The sequence below is a fragment of the Capsicum annuum genome, chromosome 3 (genome assembly GCF_002878395.1).
Source record: "Capsicum annuum cultivar UCD-10X-F1 chromosome 3, UCD10Xv1.1, whole genome shotgun sequence".
In the NCBI taxonomy this organism is placed as follows: Eukaryota; Viridiplantae; Streptophyta; class Magnoliopsida; order Solanales; family Solanaceae; genus Capsicum; species Capsicum annuum.
Window position 1 is genome coordinate 252,537,050 of NC_061113.1, and position 21,464 is coordinate 252,558,513.

General features: G+C 35.1%; 2 protein-coding genes across 3 annotated transcripts; one reads left to right on the forward strand and one right to left on the reverse strand.

Annotated features, from left to right (window-relative positions):
* On the forward strand, positions 1–2,810 carry LOC107862322 (DNAJ protein JJJ1 homolog). Its single transcript, XM_016707854.2, has 3 exons — positions 1–2,044; positions 2,423–2,481; positions 2,586–2,810. Exons 1-3 carry the CDS (start codon positions 176–178, stop codon positions 2,641–2,643), a joined length of 1,986 nt encoding a protein of 661 aa, XP_016563340.2. The 5' UTR covers positions 1–175; the 3' UTR covers positions 2,644–2,810.
* A 308-nt stretch (positions 2,811–3,118) lies between these two features.
* LOC107862323 (histone deacetylase 5) lies at positions 3,119–20,129 on the reverse strand. Of its 2 annotated transcripts, XM_016707855.2 has the most exons (14): positions 19,818–20,129; positions 18,871–19,069; positions 17,921–18,067; positions 17,703–17,815; positions 17,225–17,436; positions 15,803–15,867; positions 15,431–15,601; positions 15,091–15,177; positions 9,387–9,519; positions 9,185–9,306; positions 5,858–6,051; positions 5,589–5,718; positions 3,692–3,756; positions 3,119–3,598 (listed from the first exon to the last, which is right to left on the reverse strand). In XM_016707855.2, the coding sequence occupies exons 1-14, from the start codon at positions 20,039–20,041 to the stop codon at positions 3,433–3,435; spliced, it is 2,028 nt and encodes a 675-aa protein (XP_016563341.2). In that variant the 5' UTR covers positions 20,042–20,129; the 3' UTR covers positions 3,119–3,432. The 2 variants fall into 2 exon arrangements, with proteins under 2 accessions (XP_016563341.2, XP_047265791.1); XM_047409835.1 differs by lacking the exons at positions 5,589–5,718; positions 5,858–6,051.
* Between the last annotated feature and the right edge of the window lie 1,335 nt (positions 20,130–21,464).

Below are 21,464 nucleotides of genomic sequence, written 5' to 3' on the forward strand. Positions count from 1 at the left end.
GAAGTTCTTATGCTAATCAAATTTGATTTTCTAGTATTATATAAGGGAGGTTATTGAGCAAAGTTTCAAACTTGTATTATACAATTTGACATTTTTGTTTCCTTCTTATTATCCCTTGTTTAAGCCGATCACCAAATAAAATAATTCTGTATTTTATTCGTATAATTTACCAGCCATGTTTTGGAGAGGTTTGTTGGAGTCCGTTTTAAATATCGTACAATTTCCCCTACCAGCCAAACAGCCCCTAAGCGACCAACCTCCTTTTTCCCCATTGAAAAACCCTAATAACGCTAATCAAACAGAAGGAAAGAAAACTAATCGTTCTTTCCCGGCGGCAATGGCGGCTGAGGCGGCGGAGAAACGATGCTTATATGAGATCCTCGGCGTTAACCGCGACTGTACCGCCGACGAAATCCGGTCCGCCTACCGGAAGCTCGCCCTGCAACGCCACCCTGACAAGCTGGTCCGATCAGGCGTACCGGAATCCGAAGCTACAGCTGCATTCCAGGAGCTTGTGAACGCATACGAGGTTCTCTCCGACGCGCGTGAGCGCGCGTGGTACGATTCGCATCGATCTCAGATACTCTTCTCCAATTCCGGTCCGTCGAGTTCGGGAAATTCCGGTTCTGTTCCTAACCTGTTCTCGTTCTTTTCGAATTCGGTGTATTCTGGATATTCCGATAAAGGGAAAGGATTCTACAAGGTTTATGGTGATTTATTCGAGAAAATATATCAAAACGAATTGAATTTCGCGCGGAAATTAGGTACGGAGTTTCCGAAGGAAGCTCCTTTAATGGGGAATTTGGAGAGTCCGTACGCTCAGGTGACGGCATTTTACAGCTATTGGTTTGGTTTCGTTACAGTGATGGATTTTTGTTGGGTTGATCAGTATGATGTTATGGCGGGACCGAATAGGAAGTCGAGGAGAGTGATGGAGGATGAGAATAAGAAGCTGAGGAAGAAGGCGCGGAGGGAGTATAATGAGACGGTTAGAGGATTGGCGGAGTTTGTGAAGAAGAGAGATAAGAGAGTGATTGATATGCAGATGAAGAGGAATGAGGAAATGGAGAAGAAAAAGGAGGAGGAACGGAAGAGAAAGAAGGAGCTCGAGAGAGAGAAGGCTGAGAGAGCGAAGAAGTATGTAGAGCCAGAGTGGTCGAAAGCTGAGGAGTTAGAAGATGATGGAATTGAGGAGGAATCGGATGAGGACGAGAAGAAGAAGGTTGATGGGAAGGAATTGTACTGTGTGGTGTGTTCGAAGAAGTTCAAGAGCGAGAAGCAGTGGAAAAATCACGAGCAGTCTAAGAAGCATAAGGAAAAGGTGGCAGCTTTGAGAGAAGCTTTTGATGACGAAGATGATGAGTATGCTGAGTTGGCTGAGTTGGTGGAGGATGGGGCAAGTGAGGATATAGATGATGGGGTGGATGAGTTAGCGGAGCGTTTAGAAAGTAGTACACTAATTCAAGAAGATGAGCGTGAGGATGATGAGGTTCAGAGCAGCGAAGAAGATGAGACCACTAATTATCAAAGCGGCTCTAATTTAAAGAGAGCGGTTGATGAACTTGGATTAGATGATGATGATGAAGCTAGTGTACTTGAAGCTATGATATCTGGCCGCAAAAGTAGGAAGAATGCAGGTTCAGGTGGCAGTCGTCAAACTCCAACAAAGAATGTTCAGGGTGAATCTGGTAACGATGAAATGGACTTCATGGAATATAATAATCTTAGAAGTACTAGGAGAAATAAGGGTGGCCGGAAACAAAGAAACAGGAGACCACAAGAGGAAGAAGAAGAAGCAGGAGGAGGAGGAAATAGCGAGCAAGTTCAGCTCGACACAGAGGTAGATGATAATGCATATAATGATAGCTCAGCTTGCCAAGGGCTGTCATCCCAGACTTCGGCAGAAAGAGCAAATGATCACGAAGGAGATGACGTTTCAGGAGATGGTGAGAAAGTTACTAGTAAAGGTACAGAAAAGAAAACTACCGTGAAGAAGGACAAAGTAAACAAATCAAAAGACACAACCAAAGGAAGAAAACAGAAGGTAGTCAAATATTAATCTGTTGAAGATAATCCTGTCTTGCTTGATGTCAATCTCTTTGTGATTCTCTTTTTCACTCGTCAACATATTTTTAGAATTGACTTACCCCTCCCCTGAACCCACTTGGTGGGAATATACCGGGTATGTTGTTGTTGTTGACTCATTTATGCAACCTTATACTCATCTGGTTTCAAATGAATCTTTTAAATGGACAAAGAGAACCTTATATTAGTTTTATAGTAGTCTTGGGATGTGGTTGTGTATGTATCCAAGCTTTGGAATTATTTGTTGTATCCGAGTTTCATTTCGGAAACAGCCTCTACCTCCACTTGTGGGATTACACTGGGTATGTTGTTGTTAACACAGTTTCATTTGATTCAGGCAAAATCAAAATCTTGTAGCAACTCGTGTGATACATGTGGGGAGGAGTTCGATTCAAGGTGTGTGATGCAGGGCTCAGTCATGAATCTTTATGTTGATTAATGAGTTTTTACTTCCTCTGCTTTTCCGTATCTAATTATCTGTTTCTCCCACCACACCACAGGAATCAGCTACACAAGCATCTGGGATCAACGGGGCATGCTAAACTAAAATCTCGGTGATATTGCAGAATCCTCATCGACTGCAACTCAAGCTGATCGATGGATGGTTGGGGCAGGATTATTTGTTCCTTATTCTTTATGGTTTACAGATTATTGTGTACGATTTAGCAATTATCATTGTATACCATATTCAAATGAGTTAGAAATCAAAAATTTTTGTATCTCTACATGATGTTTGTTGCATTTTACTGATGGATCCGACAATATCCAATAATTGATATTTGACAGGATATATATATATATATATATATATATATTTGGTTATGGTTAAACCAAGTATACAATGATTTGTATTCATTTAGAATGTATTAACTTGGATCTACCTACACAAGATGCCGATGACTTATACGAGACTCAATTCCATCCTCTGACAACTCAAAAAAATGAATTAATAATTGACTATCAATGCAACTGTACCATAATTGAAAACCAAAAGGTGACAATCTGCGCTTTTAAAATTCTAAATCACACAATATAACAAACCTTCATTCATAAAAATCAGCATCAGCTTCTAAGCGGCAAATTCAATGGACATCACTAGAGTTATCGTTTGTAGACAACAAACATTTCACTGCTAAGCTAAAATACTGCAATGATAGCAGGGCCCTAACAATTCACACCGGCAAAAATCTATGCCACATCAAATAAGTTATATACACCCTGACCAAATGGGAAGAAGTTGCTTCCTCAAAAAAGATGGTACAAAAACAATTTCTGGAGTAATCAAATAATTATTTCCATACTGCACTCTCAATTTTCAACTAAATAAAGAACCAAGCAGGAAACCAGTCACAATGGTCTGTTGGTTGCTTGTTGTATGTAAGAGGTGGCTTCCTCTTCTGTTAGCTGCTTTCCTTCTACCAAACCTCTAATCAGAGTATTGGCATATTCTTTAGATGGTTTGCACATGCTTGCTTTACCTGATTTGAAGTAATCAACATCTGAGAGTTGGCATCTGACAGAGAAGCAGCAAAGTATGGATGAGATTCAGTTGGACAAGAAAATACATAAACGAAAGAGCATAAAAAGTAAAAGAGAACATGCTTACGTCATTGTCAAAATGGGAATACCATTCTCCTTCCCCAGGTAAAGCACATTGTGGTACCAGCCATTCTACATGAAAGTCAAAGCAAAATCATACAATGAGAAAAATCACCTAGATCAGAGTTAATGTCAAGCAAAGACCAGATGTCTGGGTCGGGGATAAGAATGAAAGGATTGGATAAAAGCTATTGTCCTGTTATCAAGCTTAGATGGGTTTGGTGCACCACACAGTAGGTCCAAGTTTCTTACATTATCTTTCAAGGCAATACTCTTCATCTTTTACTATCAATCAATCAATTACCTCTCAGTCCTAAATCGCCTGGGATAGACAATATGAGTAATTAAGTTTTTCACATTAAACACCTCCAGACAATACCATTCACCCGAGCTCAGGTTTAGCACAGGTAAAGGATTTTGTTTAGTACGAAAATGAAAAATAAATAGAAAAAGAAGATGTTGCAAGTTATTAGAGACTAAGGGAGAAAATTATGATTGCCGTTTTTTAGTAAAATATGGGACACTTTTGAGTGCCTAAATTATCTTTCTTACGATTATTTTTTGGCTTCATCACTCACTTGAACCAAGTTCCAAGATATGGTATTCTTGTTGACAACTTAATAGTGAGATGAAAACATAATTTAACGTTAGTGATTGTAGATCGACCACCTATTTTCTTTTATCAAGTAAAAGTGTTTTCATTCATAACCATGACCAAATTGGCCGTATACAAAAGTTATACCAAAAGATCAAGATTCTACAAAATGTGAAGCTCTAAAAAATCCACCCAATCCTCTAAAAGCAAGGAGGACTTTCTGTGTACACCAAAAGAAAATAATAGAGCGGAGACTACTCGTCAATTGCAAGAAACTTAACTCTACACCTTCAAAAGCTCTCCTATTTCTCTCTCCAAACTGGCCATGTTAACGCTATTGGAACCATGTTCAAGGCCCTTTGTCTTCTCCGCCTTCTCCTGCTCTTCCAACTGAGCAACTAAGTTGCTCGGACTTTCTAAAATGTCGCCGCACCCATGTCGGATCCTCCAAAATGTACTAATTTTGAAGGATCCGACCCGCACCCAATGACATTTTTGAAGAATCTGAGCAACTTAGCTGAGCATAAGATCTTTCATAGTTCTTGGCATTACCCAAGGAGAAACCATCTAAACATATCCCACCATAATCGCATGGTAAGCCCGCAATGTAGAAGGACGTGATCCACATCCTATTGAGCTTATCTGGTGGCATATTTGTGGTTTCCTACCAAGGATTTACTTGTCTTCGGATAATCATCCCTGAGACTGATAATTCTGTGTTATTTGGCTAATTATGACTAAACTGATCTACAAGGTCTTAGCTCCTCCATCCCTCCCATTTCAGTCCCTCCAGATCCTTTTTGATGAGGTAAACAGTTCTAATTTTAGAAATGTTTTTCTTGAGCCGAGGGTCTGTCAAAAACAACCACGCTTCCTTAAAAGGTAGGGGTAAGGTCTGAGTACACTCTACCCTCCCCGGACCCCACTGGTGAGATCACACTGGGTATGTTGTTGTACAAATCTCACCCTTAACCCTCCATGATTAACTCATTAATACAGGTTCCCGGTAGAACCACAATCTTCCTCCTTATACTTATCCTTCACTGTCAGGACGAAATTTTCCATCCATCAGATAAGAGTTGCAATTGTTCTACCCCAGTACCTCACTGTATTAGCAAACACAACCTGGAATATTTATTATTGAACTAATTAGCAGAAAATGTATGGTTGTCTTGTGCAACCATTGTTTTATGCCCAGTTGAATCTTATAGTTTTTGAACCATTATCTGCTAATTGTAACTATTTGAGGCATTAATATGGGAGTGTAGAGAAAAATACTCATGAGAGCAATACAGAACTTAAATCACACCTTGACAGCCTCTGCTGAAAAAGATTTTCTGTTTTCAATAGATTGTAAATCAGTCATGTCAAACAAAGGGTATTTCATGTCAAAGCTTGAACTATTCTCTTGACATAAAACATCATTAAATTGCTCAAGCCTGTAAAAAGAAAAATGAACATTACGTTATAATTCAAAATCAAAAGCCGAAGGTCTTTATTAAACAATGCCAACAAAATGGCCAACTCCTAATTATCATGAAAGGAGAAACATTTTAAATAAAGGAAAGAATGACATACGTTATCCTATATAGGCACAAGTAAGCTTTTTCGTCACTATTGCTTTCAGGGTGAAGAAAAGCAACTCCACCCGGACCCCATGTAGCTGTATGCTCACGAGCAAAGAATAGGCGATGGGGAAAAGTTTCCCATTTGATCTCCTTTGGCTTGCTTTTATCCAATGAACCAATACATGGCTTTCGCATGCTTTCCACCTGGAAGTTATTTTGTTGCTATGAAATACATAAAAAGACCATAGAGACACACTGAAAGCTCAATCCTTGTTACCCTTACACCAGCATCAATCTCATCTTAATATTAGACTAGTTTCTTATTATAAGATGCCTGACTAACAGAGAATCATTAAAGTTTTGCGGAATCATGATCACCCCAATATGTAAAACCATTTCAAGCTGGTAATATACATGGCAAACGTTTTACATTATTAATCCTAGTAAGAAAGGTTTTTCCATCATTCAGTTCTAATTGCACCAGGACACTGCGTCATTTTTCTTTTAGCTGAATACATAGATAGCACCTTACACTTGACAATACAAATATTTCACAGTAAACGAATTTTCAGCCATTTCAAGTAACTACTTTTCCTGCCAAATTTTTTAACTCAGTGATCCTCTTCTTTGAGTCCTATAACAAATTCAAACCCCATAAATCTTCTTCAATCCAACAATAAGGCCCTGCTTGGCCATGAAAATAACAATTTTCCAGAGTTGGAGTTGGTGTTGTGTTTGACCATGAATATAAATTGGAGTTGTTTTTGAAACCTTGTGGGAGAAATAGGAGTGCAAAAAGTGAAAACAAATACTATTTTCATTAAAAGTGAAATAATTTTCAAGAAAAAAGTGAATTCTCATGGCCAAACGCCTACTAAATTTGTATCCAATACATCTTATTCTCTCGTACATAATGCCATAAGGTCCAAAAAACAGTACACTGAACATCTATTCCACTATTTCATGCTCACAGATGAACTGCAGACTCCCTTTACCCCCTCTATCCATTTTCCCACAATTTTCCTATTCCTTAAATCAGTGATGCTGTATACACCACTTAACACTAAGCTTCGCAAAAAACCATACATTAGTGACCTAATTCCTACTGAAGTTCAGTTTAGAACTCATTAATATTGGCATTTCTAGGACCAGGCTATTGATAATTAATTATATCGCTTTTCTAATTTAAACTTTTTCTCCTTCTGCTTGTTAGGACAAAGGAATCTAAGCCAAATCGTTCAGTAGGATTGTTTGAAAGAGAAGCTCCTAAGACAAAACTGAACAGCAAACCTGATTGCGGAACTGAAGGGAAAGATGAGAACTTAGCCGTAGGCATGCCATTTTTTTCCCTGATGCAGTAGGTGGAGTGATGTCATCCATGGTGGCATACCTCCATTAACAGTTGTCAGGTTTCAATGGGAATCAAGAAGATGCTTATAGTGGAAGAAGTGTCCAAAAAGATATTTATCATAGAAGAAAAAACCCAAGAATTATGGTGAAGTCCTAGTATTGCATGGTTCAAGTCCATGTCTAAGAGGAAGATTGGACACATATGGAGGCAAAGGAGCCCACGAGGAGGGGAGCCCAAAATGGAAACCAAGAAAGGAGATGAAAATTCATCTCATAGAGAAATGAAATTCTGCTCAAAGATGGGCAGAAATCAAACCAGCCCAAATTGAGTCAAGAGTAGAAGTGTGTTTTGGTGCATATTATGCCACTTTTTCCTTATTTTGTTAGGGAAAAAGTTTGATATTATTTTACATGCTTTTGTAGTTTAAAGTTTCCTAATTAAGTTTTAGTATTCATTATTCCCACAAATGTAAAAATTGAATCCGATGTTACTTACGATAATTTTCCCCTATATAGAGAGATAAATTTTGTTATTATCGGGAAGAGCATTATTATTGGTAAATATTATTTGAGAGGTTTCTCTTCTTTTACACCTTTGTGTGTAGCAATTATGGATTTATTTTGCAACTTTATTCTTTAGGAGGTAAGATTAGTTCTTAACTTAATATTTTAGGTTTTTATTAAAGTAAATCAAAGAAGGAAATTGTCATATACTAACTATTGTCTTTAATTTCTTTGAAATAGGAGTTTCAATCACTTTTTCATCTTAAGTTCTTGACTTGACTCTATTAGTATTAGAATTAGCTTTAATCCACGAATTTTTGAATACTAAGAAGTAAGATCAATTAAGGCTCTTAGCTAAGTTGCTCGGACTTGGGTGGATCTAGAGGTCAAATCCTTCATGATCTAAATTATATGATTCTGGGGTATGAATCTCGATACAAATATGAGTGGAGATTTGGCTAAATTAAATTCAAATATCAAAAAATAGACCTAGAAGTAAATGCCTAAATTAAGGCAGACTATTTGGAAGGGAAGTAAGGCATGAAGTTTTGAGAGCAAGTTCGATTATGCAACTATTATTAAGTGTACATATGCATCTCTCTATTGTTTACTATTAAGTTCGAATAAAACTCATTTATCTGTTTCGGATTCTCTATCGATTTTGGTCAAAGTAACCAAAATCGTTTGACCATATCTGGTACAGATCCCATACCCACGTCATGCCAACATAGGTGCGACACCTAAAGTGAAGAGTATGAGCAACTAAGGTTCTTAGCACCTAATTTGAAATTTAGGGTTTTATACTCTATACCGCACATCTTAAAAGCTGTCTTCAATCTACATATTTTCTCTACAAAGAAGAATAACAAACATCAAAGAGGAGATGGGTGCAAGGAGTGTGCGTGTAAAGAAAGATTATTTTTTCAAAAGATCTTATAATTATTACTTAGGAAAAGCCACATGTCTTTCTTTATTTGACTTCTTTGTCACATCACCGCCGTGTGAGCTACCCGCTCTTTATTTATCACCCCCGTGTGAGCTACCCCCTCTTTATTTTCTTGATTGTCTCTCCATGAAGGGTTCAATAATTACAGTATGCATAGATATTCAGTGGTTTATAGGTCATGCCCTCTATTGAGGTATTTGAATGACAAATCAGGACAAGTTTAGGGGGTTGATTATGTATACTCTCCTTTTTCTTGGAGAAACATATTTGGCAATTGATTCAGAAACTATGCAACCCCTAGAAGAACTTTTGCATACTACTATAGAACAGTGGTATTCGGCTTTTGCAGGAGGCAAGTTTTAAGATCATTCTGAAATTTAAGATGATAAACTGTAGAAATTCAAGAAGACTTGAGGCACAAACTTAGTGGTGAAGTGGCCAAAAGTAGCAGTTTTTGTTTTTTCACAGTTCACAACTCCATGATGCAGGAGGTTTATAATGAAAATATGCATTTCAAAGAATGCATGATAGTTATACCTGTCCTCCTGCAATATAGCAAAGGAACCTTGATAGCTTCATATTTGACCCAAATGCAGCATACCATATATCAATCTTTGAAAGCTCTGCCCTCCAAGTGTGAGAAATAATGCTAGCTTGACCTGAGTAAATTCAAAGATCATTAAAAACCATCTTCAGAAATAAAAGAGCAAAATTTTGCAAGGAAAAATAATATCAGTACTTGTTATGCCTGGGCCATCATTAACTTTCAGGTCTGAAAATGGTTGTATTACATTGTCAATGTCCTTTTCCAAATCTTGTGACACCCTGTTAGGAAAGTTATCGTACTCATCTTCAGAATCAGAGCTAACGACCTGTAATAAGAGTTACAAAGGCTATTAAAGTTAATATGGAAACAAGTTATACCATACATATTAGAAGAATTAAATGAAATTTAAATAACGGAGCAACAAGCATTTGGCCAACATAAATTTTCCCAAGGATTTCGTGGGGACACATTGTGAACGAGAAGTTTATTTATTTTGGGAAGCAAAGTAAAGCTTGATAATACATCCAAAACATCAATATCCAACTAATACTTGCACACAATGCATCCATTGTTTAGTATGTGTGACCTCATATCTTAAGCTTTGCACAACCCCTGGCAAGCACTAATTCTAGGAACTAAGCACCTAATCAATTAGTTCACGCCAACCAGTGAACTTACGAATCATGGTGCACCAATATGATCTCAGGTAGTTGCATCCAACGACATGGCAACTAAAAGTAGAGCTAGGCTAAAGGGGGTCTTACATACTAGTAAATCTTACCGTGCTTTGAGCGGTCGTGTAAAGCGTCAGTGAATTTACATAAATCAAATCAACAAAATAAATTCTTCCATAAATTTATACGAGATACAATTGACAATTTTACAGATATAAGCACTAAAAGTTACAAATATAAATATTTTCATTTACAATTCTTTTTTATATAATAATACACATTTCTTATGTCCCAATTTATCTGGCACCCATTCTTTTAGTCCGTCCCAAAAAGAATGTCACATTTTCCTATTTAGCAACTATTTAATGACACCATCCCCACTTTACCTTTTTAGGTCCCACTTAATAATTTATTTTGAAGAAAAATCAATTAAAAAGTAAGCACTAAAGTGACTTTAATAAGCGCAATTTGGAAAACATAACAAAATCTTCCCTTATTTCTTCAACTCCGTGCTTAGTCAAATGGTATCAAATAAATTAGGGCAGAGGGAGTCTCTAGTATTTTTTAAGCATTCCATTATATTTTTCTTTTACATATATTCTCCAAAACGAAAAGTCAAATTAGAATGAACTAAAAATAGAAAAGCAAATCAGGATACGAGGCTTTAATCATTTTTACCTTATACCTATCTTTAATCAGAACAATACATCAATAATCTGTATAGATTTAAGAAGACGATATGTGGAACAAACTAAAACTACTATATATTAAAGCTAGGCATAGACAAGGTAATGTGACACCTCTCTACGGCCCAATAATTACATATTCTGTTTTTTGACTTTTTTCTCCTTCCTTATTTTCTAATTAAGGAAGGATCAATCATATAACCATATTTATTGAGAATCATTACAAATTCTATATCAGTCACGTGTTTTTTAAATTATTTTCCACACAAGATCCAAACACAATTAATTTTTCTCCTTATTTTTAGCTTTTATATAAAGTTTCATTTATAAAATTAATTTTCGGTAAAATACAAAGAGCATGAGATAAGCCGATCAAAGTCATTTTATACTTACAAAGCATCTTTTATCTTGTGCTCCTATTAAACAACATCAAACTATATCATTTGAATAACTTTGTTTTATTTTTCAAGATACCAAACTTTAGGAAATCCAAAGCGGGAACCCAACACCGAGAGAGAAACCAAAGAGAAAAAGAGGTCCGAGGCTTCTGCTAAAGCCTTTAAAATCTCATTGATTATAAATAGGATTAAGTAAGAAGAAGAAAGAAAGTAGGAATTAGCTAAGTTGCATGGACTCTGGTGCGGGTATCCGAGACGGGCGAAAGTCGGATTCGTCAAAATTTAACTTTTAAGATTCGGGGATGCGAATCTGATTACGGATACGGGTGCGGGGACTCGGCTAAAAAATTAAATATTATAAATATAGTTCCATATTTAAATAGTCATTTCAATTTACTTTTTCCTCTATGTCAAGGAAATTTCATTTTTTTAAAAATATTCTTTACTTTTTTTACTTTTAAGGTAATTTTTTTAGTTACTTTTTAAATTAGGAATAGTATTTTTTATATTAAAAGAAAATAAATTCTTTTTAATTAGGAGTAGTATTTGAAAAGTCAAACACTCACCAGATCTAAATAAATTAGGTTAACATTTTTTAATATAATTTATTTTTTAAAAAAAATACAATTATCAAAATATAGGATCATCAACAGTGACGCCGACAATTCTGCAGCATCCTAGTAACTTTACTTTTGCAAAATACATGTGCTTATTTACTTTTCATCAGTTTCTCACCCTTCCGCCGACAATAACCCTTTCGCCGGCAACAACCGACAATCACAGATCTGAGCATAATACCATTTTCTCTTTATTCCCCGTCGAAATTCCAACGACGATACCCTTCCGCCGGCGACAACCCTTTCGCTGGCAACAACAATTACAGTCGTCGATCTTCTCCTTTTGCCAGTTTCTCCCTTTCGATAACGAAGCCAACTTTCTTCTTGATGTTGGTCAACGTCTCCGGATTCGTTTGACCGAATCCCGCGCCGACGTCCGTACCGGTGTCGCGTCGGGACGGGTTCGACGGCATAACCGCCGAGTCCGAGCAACATAGGGAATTAGGACTTTTGCAAACATTTGGACCTGCAGTTACAATGTAATGATATATTTTGCAATATAAACTCGTGTATGAATATTTTTAATCTTTGTCATGCTTACTTTTTTTAAATTGAAGCACTTTGAATGTACAAGAGAAAATGATGTGTTTAAGAATATCCCAAATCCTTTGAGTAAAATTTCCTACCATTAGAACAATACATCAATATTATGCATAGATTTAAGGAGACGAGATTGGAATAAACTAATACTACTATATATGGTACAAAATAGCTGGATCATTATTTGTTAAATAAATTTTAATTTCAACCATATTGTATAGGATCTTTCCTTTTCTCCCTTTTTTCCTCATTGTTTGTTTTCATTCTCCTTCTGTAACCCCATGACCTATGTTTTTCAATTTATATTCTAATTTTATGCAAATTCTAGCAAAATCAGTTTTTCTTTAACACTATCATTATTTTTTCCCAAGTTGCGCGGACTCTTCACTTTCAATGTCACACCCGTGTCAGATTCTCCAAAAGTACACTAAAAAATCCGACACGCACCCAGTGACATTTTTGAAGAGTCCTAGCAACATAGATTTTCTCCTATAAATTCAAAGTGCTTCAACAACAAAAAGATAGACATGATAGAATAAAAAATAATTAAATTCACACATGAGGTTATACATGAGTCCATAAAAATTCAAATAGGTTTTCTAATATATATACTAATTTTTAGAAATTCCCTTAAAATCATTTTTTCTTGAAACAATGTCATTATTTTGTCCTATATATTCAAAGTGCTTCAATGAGAAAAAAAGTAGACATGACAAAAGAAAAAAGATAGCATTCATACACGAGTTTATATTGCAAAATATATCATTACATTATAACTGCAGGACCGAACTTTTCCAAAAGTCCTAATTCCTACTTTCTTTCTTATTCTTACTTAACCCTTGTATCTTGAAAAATAAAGCAAAAGCTATACAAATGATATAGTTTGACGTTATTTCAATAACAACATAAGATAAAAGATTCTTTGTAAGTGCAAAATGATTTTGATCGACTTACCTCATGCTTTGTTTTACCCTTTTCTACAAATTAGGTGAAAATTAATTTATAACTTATACTTTTGGAATTTTGAAACTTGTGGGGAAAAAATTAAAAAAACAATGAAACTGATGTAGAATTATTAGATTTTGTTGATTAATCTTTAATGATTCTCAATATATATGGTAAGCTATAATCAATCATTCTTTAATTAGAAAATAGGGGAGAGGGTGGAGAAAAAAGTCAAAAAAAAAAAAAGGAAAATGTAATTGTTGGACTTAGAGAGGTGCCTCGTCACCTTGTCTATGTCTAGCTTTAATATATATAGATGATTGTCAAAATGATATTATTGTTATCATAACAAAAAGTGCAATGATCTAAACTTTTAAAGTGGACTCCACGCTCAAGGCTATTCTATCACGACTCCATGCCAACTTAGCTTCATCCAACTATTTGTAATAGGACGTTTATGGGACACGGAGTTTCTTATGAGCCTTAGGCTACCGTATGTGCTGGTAAGCAAAGTCTACATCCCCTGGCAGACAATTCTCCACATGGCGAACTGCATCAGAAAGGGCATCTGATTTCTCTTTTCTGGGCTCGTTCCTACAACAATAAAATGCCTAGGTTAAGTTCTACGGAGGGTAGGGCGTACGCAGACCTTACACCTGCCTCAGAAGTAGAGAGATTGTTTTTGACTGGCAGAGAATTACTAATGCACTATAATTTTCAAAACTTAACATAACACTCATTGCATCAAAAATTTTCTCCATCTCTTACATCACTTGTTAATCATTTTAACTATATTTTTTCTAAAAAGTGTGTTTCTTATTTTTCTAATGAGAAAATAGTCAAATGACCCCCCAACCTATAGAACCCCTCGGACATTTTATTGCCTATATTATCTAACTTTTAAAAGCTAACATGTCATACAAAGTGAAAACACTTTCACTAGGCGCATAAAAACTTATACCAAAATATACACGTGGCAGTCCAAATCAGCCTACAATGAAGGCTCCACCAGTAACTTTCGTTTTTTTTAATTTCTCAGCCATTTTCTCCCAATCATCTTCTTCTTCCTCCTCTTCGCACCAGGGGTCCATCGGAAATAGCCTCTCTACCTCATCCGAGGTAGTGGTATGGACGGCATAAACTTACCCTCCTCAGACCCCGCTATGTAGGAATACACTTGGATATGTTGTGGTCTATGTGGGAATACACTTGGGTATGTTGTTGTTGTTGCCTCCTCTTTTCCGCCATTTCAAAACATGAAGCTTGAAGTTAGTTGTCAAATCTTTTAACTGTAACTTCTTTAAAGTTAGAAGATTTAAAGTTTGTAATCTTCTCCAATTTCAAATTTAGGGTTTAAAATGGGGTTCATATAGCGCGATGTGGAACATTGACATCCATTTCTCCCAATCGAACATTTTGTATTGAGAGTTTCCTATACGTAGATTGGAACCAAACTCGGCAACTAAGTTTTTCAAGAAGTTCATCCAAAGCGTATAACATTTGGATAATAGCATGTGAAAATATACAAAATAAATAAATAAATAAATAAAATCAGCAATTCAACAAAAATCTTTGAAAGATTTCATCCATTGGAACCTTCATTCTAGAGAAATTATTTTTCTCAAAGGGGAAAGGTAAAGAAGTGGGATCCACGCGGTCAGAATTAAGGAGGAAAATTAAAAGAGAAAATAGTGTGAGTGTGTGTGTGTGTGTGTGTGGTGGGGGGGGCAACAACTTGAGTTGGAGCGATTGTTCTCGAGGAGGCTATAGATGATGCTAAAATAGCAAAATGAAGAAATCTGACCTGAATGAAAGGAGTTATTGGAACCTTCAATCTAGAGAAATTATTTTTCTCAAAGGGGAAAGGTAAAGAAGTGGGATCCGCGTGGTCAGAATTAAGGAGGAAAATTAAAAGAGAAAATAGTGGGGGGGGGGGGGGGGGGGTGGGGGGGGGGGGGGGCAACAACTTGAGTTGGAGCGATTGTTCTCGAGGAGGCTATAGATGATGCTAAAATAGCAAAATGAAGAAATCTGACCTGAATGAAAGGAGTTCTCATGCTAGTTACTTTCTCTGGTAATCTCTCAGCAAGTGTTTTCCAAAATGAACTCAACTCTTTACGTACCTGAACACATTTATGGTGTACAATGAAAAAGTAAGTACACAAGCCTTAACGTAAGGCCAAAAAGTTCACTCTTTTTTTAATCAGAAAATAGTAATTGTAGAGGGGCCAAAAAGTTACTCTTAACATGCAGGAAATTTGGCTCACTGAAACAATATAATCAGGAATATATTGTTTTATGGCTATAAACAAGATAAAAAGGGAAAAGAGGAAGAAGAAGGAGCAGCACAATGGGCTAGGGCAGAAACATCCTTACAGCCTGTATCACTCGCCATGTGGATTCAAATGGATAAGCCTCTAAAGTTCCAATAACCGGTTTTTGTTGTAATAACACTTCAATACAAGCTTGGACAGAATTTGCTATAGAATCCAGATTATATCCACCTTCAAGTGCCATCACAATCTTGCCTCTGGCAAACACCAACAACTAAAATATGCAAATAAAAAAGGGTCAGTGAAGTCTCTAAAAATGTACTTTATAGAAATAAATCACAAGAAAATGAAAAAAGAGCATATATGCACATGCAATTGGATGAATGCCTGGAAAATGACATAGACAGAAGAAAAACAAAGACTATCACTGGAAAAAAAATATCATAACTACTTGCAACAATCACTTAGAACTCACCTTATTCAACATTACAGCATACCCGTATGGACTAACACGACATCCACCAAGAGGATCACCAATAGCTATCACATCAAACATCAGAACAGTTAAAGACTGTTGAATCAGATTAGTCGGCAAGAAAACTATGATTGCCAATTTGAATAGAAGTTCAACAAATATATGAGAGCAAAGCAATAAAAAAGTAATTTATAATGTTAGTTCAGGGAGTTTACTATGTCTCATCGTCTCACGTTGCCAAACCTACTCCATTTTAACTAAATATCCAATGAAAAAGGTCTTGACAAGAAAGCTACAGAAGATTCAAGAACCAACGCAAGAATAGGAAATCAAACCGCAAACAGTAGCTTATGAGAAGTAAGACATAAGTTTCTGCATCAAAATAGCAGGAATGGTCAATTTAAGTAAAAGACCAAATTTGTTTTTTTTTTCATCAGTAGTAGTATCTATGTGTCAAAACACTTCATTTTACAATCCTATTTCTATTACAACAGACAAGGTTTTAACCCACTTTAAAAGAATCCTTAAAGTGATTACCTTCAAAAATGAGTTTTCTAGAGGTAAATTCTTGTTTACAGTTGTAAACTTCAGCTTTACGGGTCTTAGTCCTTGGAATCCTATTCCTAACAAGCTAGAGTTAGATAAGTGCTCATAGGCTTTTTCTTGATAGTAGGATTTTGGGAGCTCTTCCCTTCTTCTCAACTTGTACAAATAAAAAGGGTTTTAAAAAAATGAAAGAAGTTTGTGGAAATACAAACAGCAGTAATCATACAATCCTTTCTAAATATGCATATCTTGGGAAGGATCCTAGTGTTGTTCAAAACTAGATAGATTTCTGGAAGGCAAGTGTGTAGGAAACAACCATCTTTTGCATTTACAAGGACATGGCACCACAAACCAAACACATTCAGGCGTTATCCTATCTCTACCGCAAAGCTTTAAATAAGAATTATCTTTGTCTTTGAGAAAGCCAATTTTAAGTAAGTTGGGAAGACTTTGAGCCGTCAACTTTTAGCATGCAAAGTTTTCAAGGATAGTAGTGATTACACTTGAAGCAGTTAAAAATTCAAGAGCAAATTATCAGTAAAAGTGTTGCTGATTAGTCTCATAGGTTAAGGATAACAAAGTTTACCTTATCTTAAGGAAAGTCCAAGTCAAGTTTAAAATCCAACATGAAACTACAAAAATCAGGTACAAGGAAACTGATTTTTAAAGGTAAAATAGAGAATTGGTTCAAACAATGTACCACACAGACATCAATAACAATCAACACATTGGTAACCAAGAAATAGCAATACCCCAAAATGCTGAAAAGCCTTAAAAACGAAAATTGAAGCTGAGAGAAAAAAGACGAGAAAGGAGAAACATTAATAGGAAAATCATGAGAAGACCCACGGAGGATAAAACCAAACTCTAGCTAACCTGCATCAAATCCTGCTGAGATCAGAATAATGTCAGGACCAAATTCTTTGGCAACAGGAATCAAGAGATGATCCCACACAGCAAGATAGTCTGCATCACCACAGCGGTCATGCTCCCAAGGAACATTGATATTGTAACCTTTTCCCAGCCCATCACCAGTCATTACATGTGACCCATCATCACCACCAGGATAAAAAGTTCCAGAATCATACCTAATTAAGACCACCAATGATACACCATAAGAGACTAAATTTGACACCTCTTAGGCAAATAATCAACTTTGTCAACTTATTACATCCTGAAGCCCTCAAGTGGTAGAGAAATACCATAAAGACCATACAAGCAGTGCAGAAAGAAGAGAACAGAGATAGGTGAAGTTCGAGCCAAATTTCTTTCCTCAAAGCTCAAAATATTTCTATCTAAAGTGCCAAATTTGAATGGATAAAAATGAATATCTCTTGGGAGATTTCACACGTACCTATGCACAGAAAAGAAGAGTACTCGAGGGTCCTTCCAAAACATCTTTTGAGTGCCATTTCCATGATGTACATCCCAATCAACAATCAAAATTTTCTTGATCCCCAAATCAGGCTGCAAGGAAATTAACCGGACAATATGTAAAACCTTTGAGTTGATTCACAAAACTGATTAAAGATTTGAATCCACCTAAGTTTCATAACTGAAACTAACTCTTACTCTGTTATCCAAGAGATAACGTGTAGCTATAGCAACATTGTTGTACAAACAAAATCCCATTGGTTGATTTTCTTCCGCGTGATGCCCGGGAGGCCTGACGATGGCAAAGGCAGAGTCTAGTTCTCCTTCGGCAACTTTCTCAGCAACCTATATGGTACACTCAAGATAAAAACTTTAAAGAGTATCACGGATGCAGCAATAATGGAAGAACACAAACAATTTATAATCACAATGCACAACAAAGCACAAGTAAAAGAATCATCGAAAAAAACAAGATTCATGATACAATGTCCAAAAAGCAGATTACGGAATACCCTTAATTTCACAAAGTTTACAAAGTCCCCGACCAAACACTCAACTAAAAAGGAAGGCAGTAGATATAATGGCCTATGAAATGCATCAATTTCTAACAAATTATAAAAAGACTGAGTACTCCCTCATTTCATATTACTTGGCTCTTGTTGACCTAGCACACCCCTTAAGAAAGCTTTAATTAGAAGTATATTTCACTAAACTAAGCTTATTAATGATGCTTTTGAACGCTAAATTTGACGACTATTACTTTGTGTAGTTAATGCTAAAGGTAGTATGGGATAAAAGTTTCACCTCCATTCCAATTTATGTGGCAACTATGAGGTCTTGAGATTCGATCAATTCTCCCAATGACCGTAATTTTTCATACATCTTTTAAATAATTTGAATTGTTAATTATTGTGACTTAAAAATACTACTTTTTACGTAGTGGTCGAATTTGTAAATTTTATTGCAAAAAGTTCAAATATTACAAGCCTGAATTCATGGTCAAAATTAAACTAATTAACTCTCAAAATTCAAACCGTGCCACATAAATTGGGACAACTCTCATGATTTGCTAATAGACAAGTAAAATGAAAAATCATCTTTTGATACAGTAAAATGAAACGGAGAAAGTAGTAAACACGATTAGTTACCTCAATGACAGAACCAGCAGCAAGATAAGCTGCTTCTGTAGAGCCTTCATTGAAATATATAGAACTATACTTATTAGCAAGCTCCTCTCTTCTCAAATTCGTCGTTGAACTAACATTTTTAATCAAATTAATATGCTTCTTTGTATGAACCAACTCTATATGTTTATCCTCCACCTCCTTTCCCTCCATAACAACACATCTGAAAAAAAAAAAAATATTAAAATTTTTTAAAAATAATGTGACACCTATTGCTGGTTGGAGTTGATAGGTATGCGCAAAATTATTCAAGGTGCGCACAAGTTGGCCCCGACACTACGATTTATTAAAAAAAAAAAGGAAAGTAAAGCAAAAATAACTTGATACCATTGTTGATGGAAAATGGCAAATATTAGTGGAATTAATTGAAGTGCACGGCAAAGTGGCTCTAACACCACGATTTATTAAAAAACAATTAAAAAATAAGCTCATACCCCAGACACCACGGCTTATTATAAAAATAATAAAATATCAACCTGATACGTTTACTGGTGAAAGTAGTCATGTGGAATTAGTGTGTGAATTAGTCGAGGTGCATCAAAGTGGCTCGAACATCACGTTTTATTAAAAAACAATAAAAAAATTAACCTGATACTCCAGACACCATGGCTTATTAAAAAACAATAAAATATCAACCTGATACGTATTACTGGTGAAGCAGTCATGTGGAATTAGTGTGTGAATTAGTCGAGTTGCATCAAAGGTGGGTCGAACACCGCGTTTTATTAAAAAACAATAAAAAAATAAGCTGATACCCCGGACACCACGGCTTATTAAAAAAAATAATCAACATGATACCTATTACCGGTGAAAGGAGTAATGTGGAATGAGTGCAAGCTGACTCGACAGCACAATTATCGAAAAAAATCAAAAAAATAAAATGATCGGTTGCTGTGAACGATTAAATATACCTTTGCGCAATTCCGGAGGAATGAAGCTTGTTCCAAATAGCCCGAATACGATCGGGACACTCGGGATGAGGCTCACGAGCTTTATCTGGCTTCACCAGGGGGAGAAGATCGTTTGGATCAGAATGTAAACACATTCGTTCATCGTATATCAGGCCAACACGTCGTCGTTCTGATGAATCGGAAGCCATTGAAGAGTACTGATCATTGAAACCATAGGAAGCCATTGCAAGTGAATGAGGCACAACTAGTGATGTGATGAGTGATTGGCAAAGTGGACGGTAACATCTAGAAATGACGTCTTTTATACTATGGGCCCTACCACAGAAAAGGAAAACGAAAAGCCCACTTTTGACACGAAGCCCAATGTTGTTTGAAAATTGAAATACAGTGGAGGGAAAGTTTCCTCCGTTTCAATTTGTTTGCGTTACTTTTTTATACTTCATTTTAAAAATATGTTTTCATTATTTTATTTTATGTGACATTATATAATTTAGTGAAATATTTAAAAACAACAAATAAAAGCTTTTGAAATTTGTCGATAAAAATAAATCTTAAATATTTGTATGATTTTAAATTATTTTATTAAGAATAAAAAAATAATTTTAAAATAATTTTTTTAATTATAATAAAGTGACATTCTTTTTGTGATGGACTAAAAAAAATATGTATCACATAAAATAAAAATACAATATTTTCTAATAACTTTTAAACTATAGCTTTTCGTTTGACATATTTAAAGCGATAAAATAAGATGCGACTACTCGTACTTGGCATCATTTGTTAGTTGGACCTTCTCACTCATTATTTTATAAGAGTAAATTCTCAAGATGGTCACCCATATTTGAAAAATTACCTATAAATATTATTTTTGTTCCATTTAGGATAAGAATATCACTCAACTCTTTCTATTTTCCTTAAAATATACTTAACACTTCAAAAACCTCCTATCTCCTACTTGAAATTTCATGTCATTAAAATTTCTTTCTTTTTTTGATAAATAAATCTATTTAACTTGTCAAACTTATTTAACTAAAGTTTTATCCTAATTCTTTTTTTTTTAACATGATATACTAATCATTGAAGATTAATTTAACTACACCAAAAGTTTGAATTATTTTATTTGATATTTATTTTTCAAAGTTTCTTTTATTAACTTATTTATTTCACCACTTAATAATATTTAAAACTCAAGTACTTATAAAATTTGGTACTCATTTTTTTATTATTATTTATTTTATATATTAAAGATTCTTAAAATCTAAAAAAAAATAAAACGACGGATTTCATATTTTAGACATTAAATTTGTTATTTATATGAAAATAAAAGAATAAAATCTACTTTTGGAATTATACAAAAGAATTTTTGGATTAATATAATCCAAAGATGTTATATTTCCTTCAAATATATAGTAATAGAGGATAAAATAATATAATTTGTTATTTAAAAGTATTGATGGCAAACCTACGATTTTTTTGTTGCCAAACAAAATTCAATAAAAAAATTTTAATATGTATTATTACCTAAAAAATTTAATTTGGACATAGATTACTTGCAATTTTTATGCAAGATAATTTTTGGTAAATATATAGTGAAAAGATGATTCTTTTACCGATTTTTTACAAGGAATTGCCCATAAATAAATCATT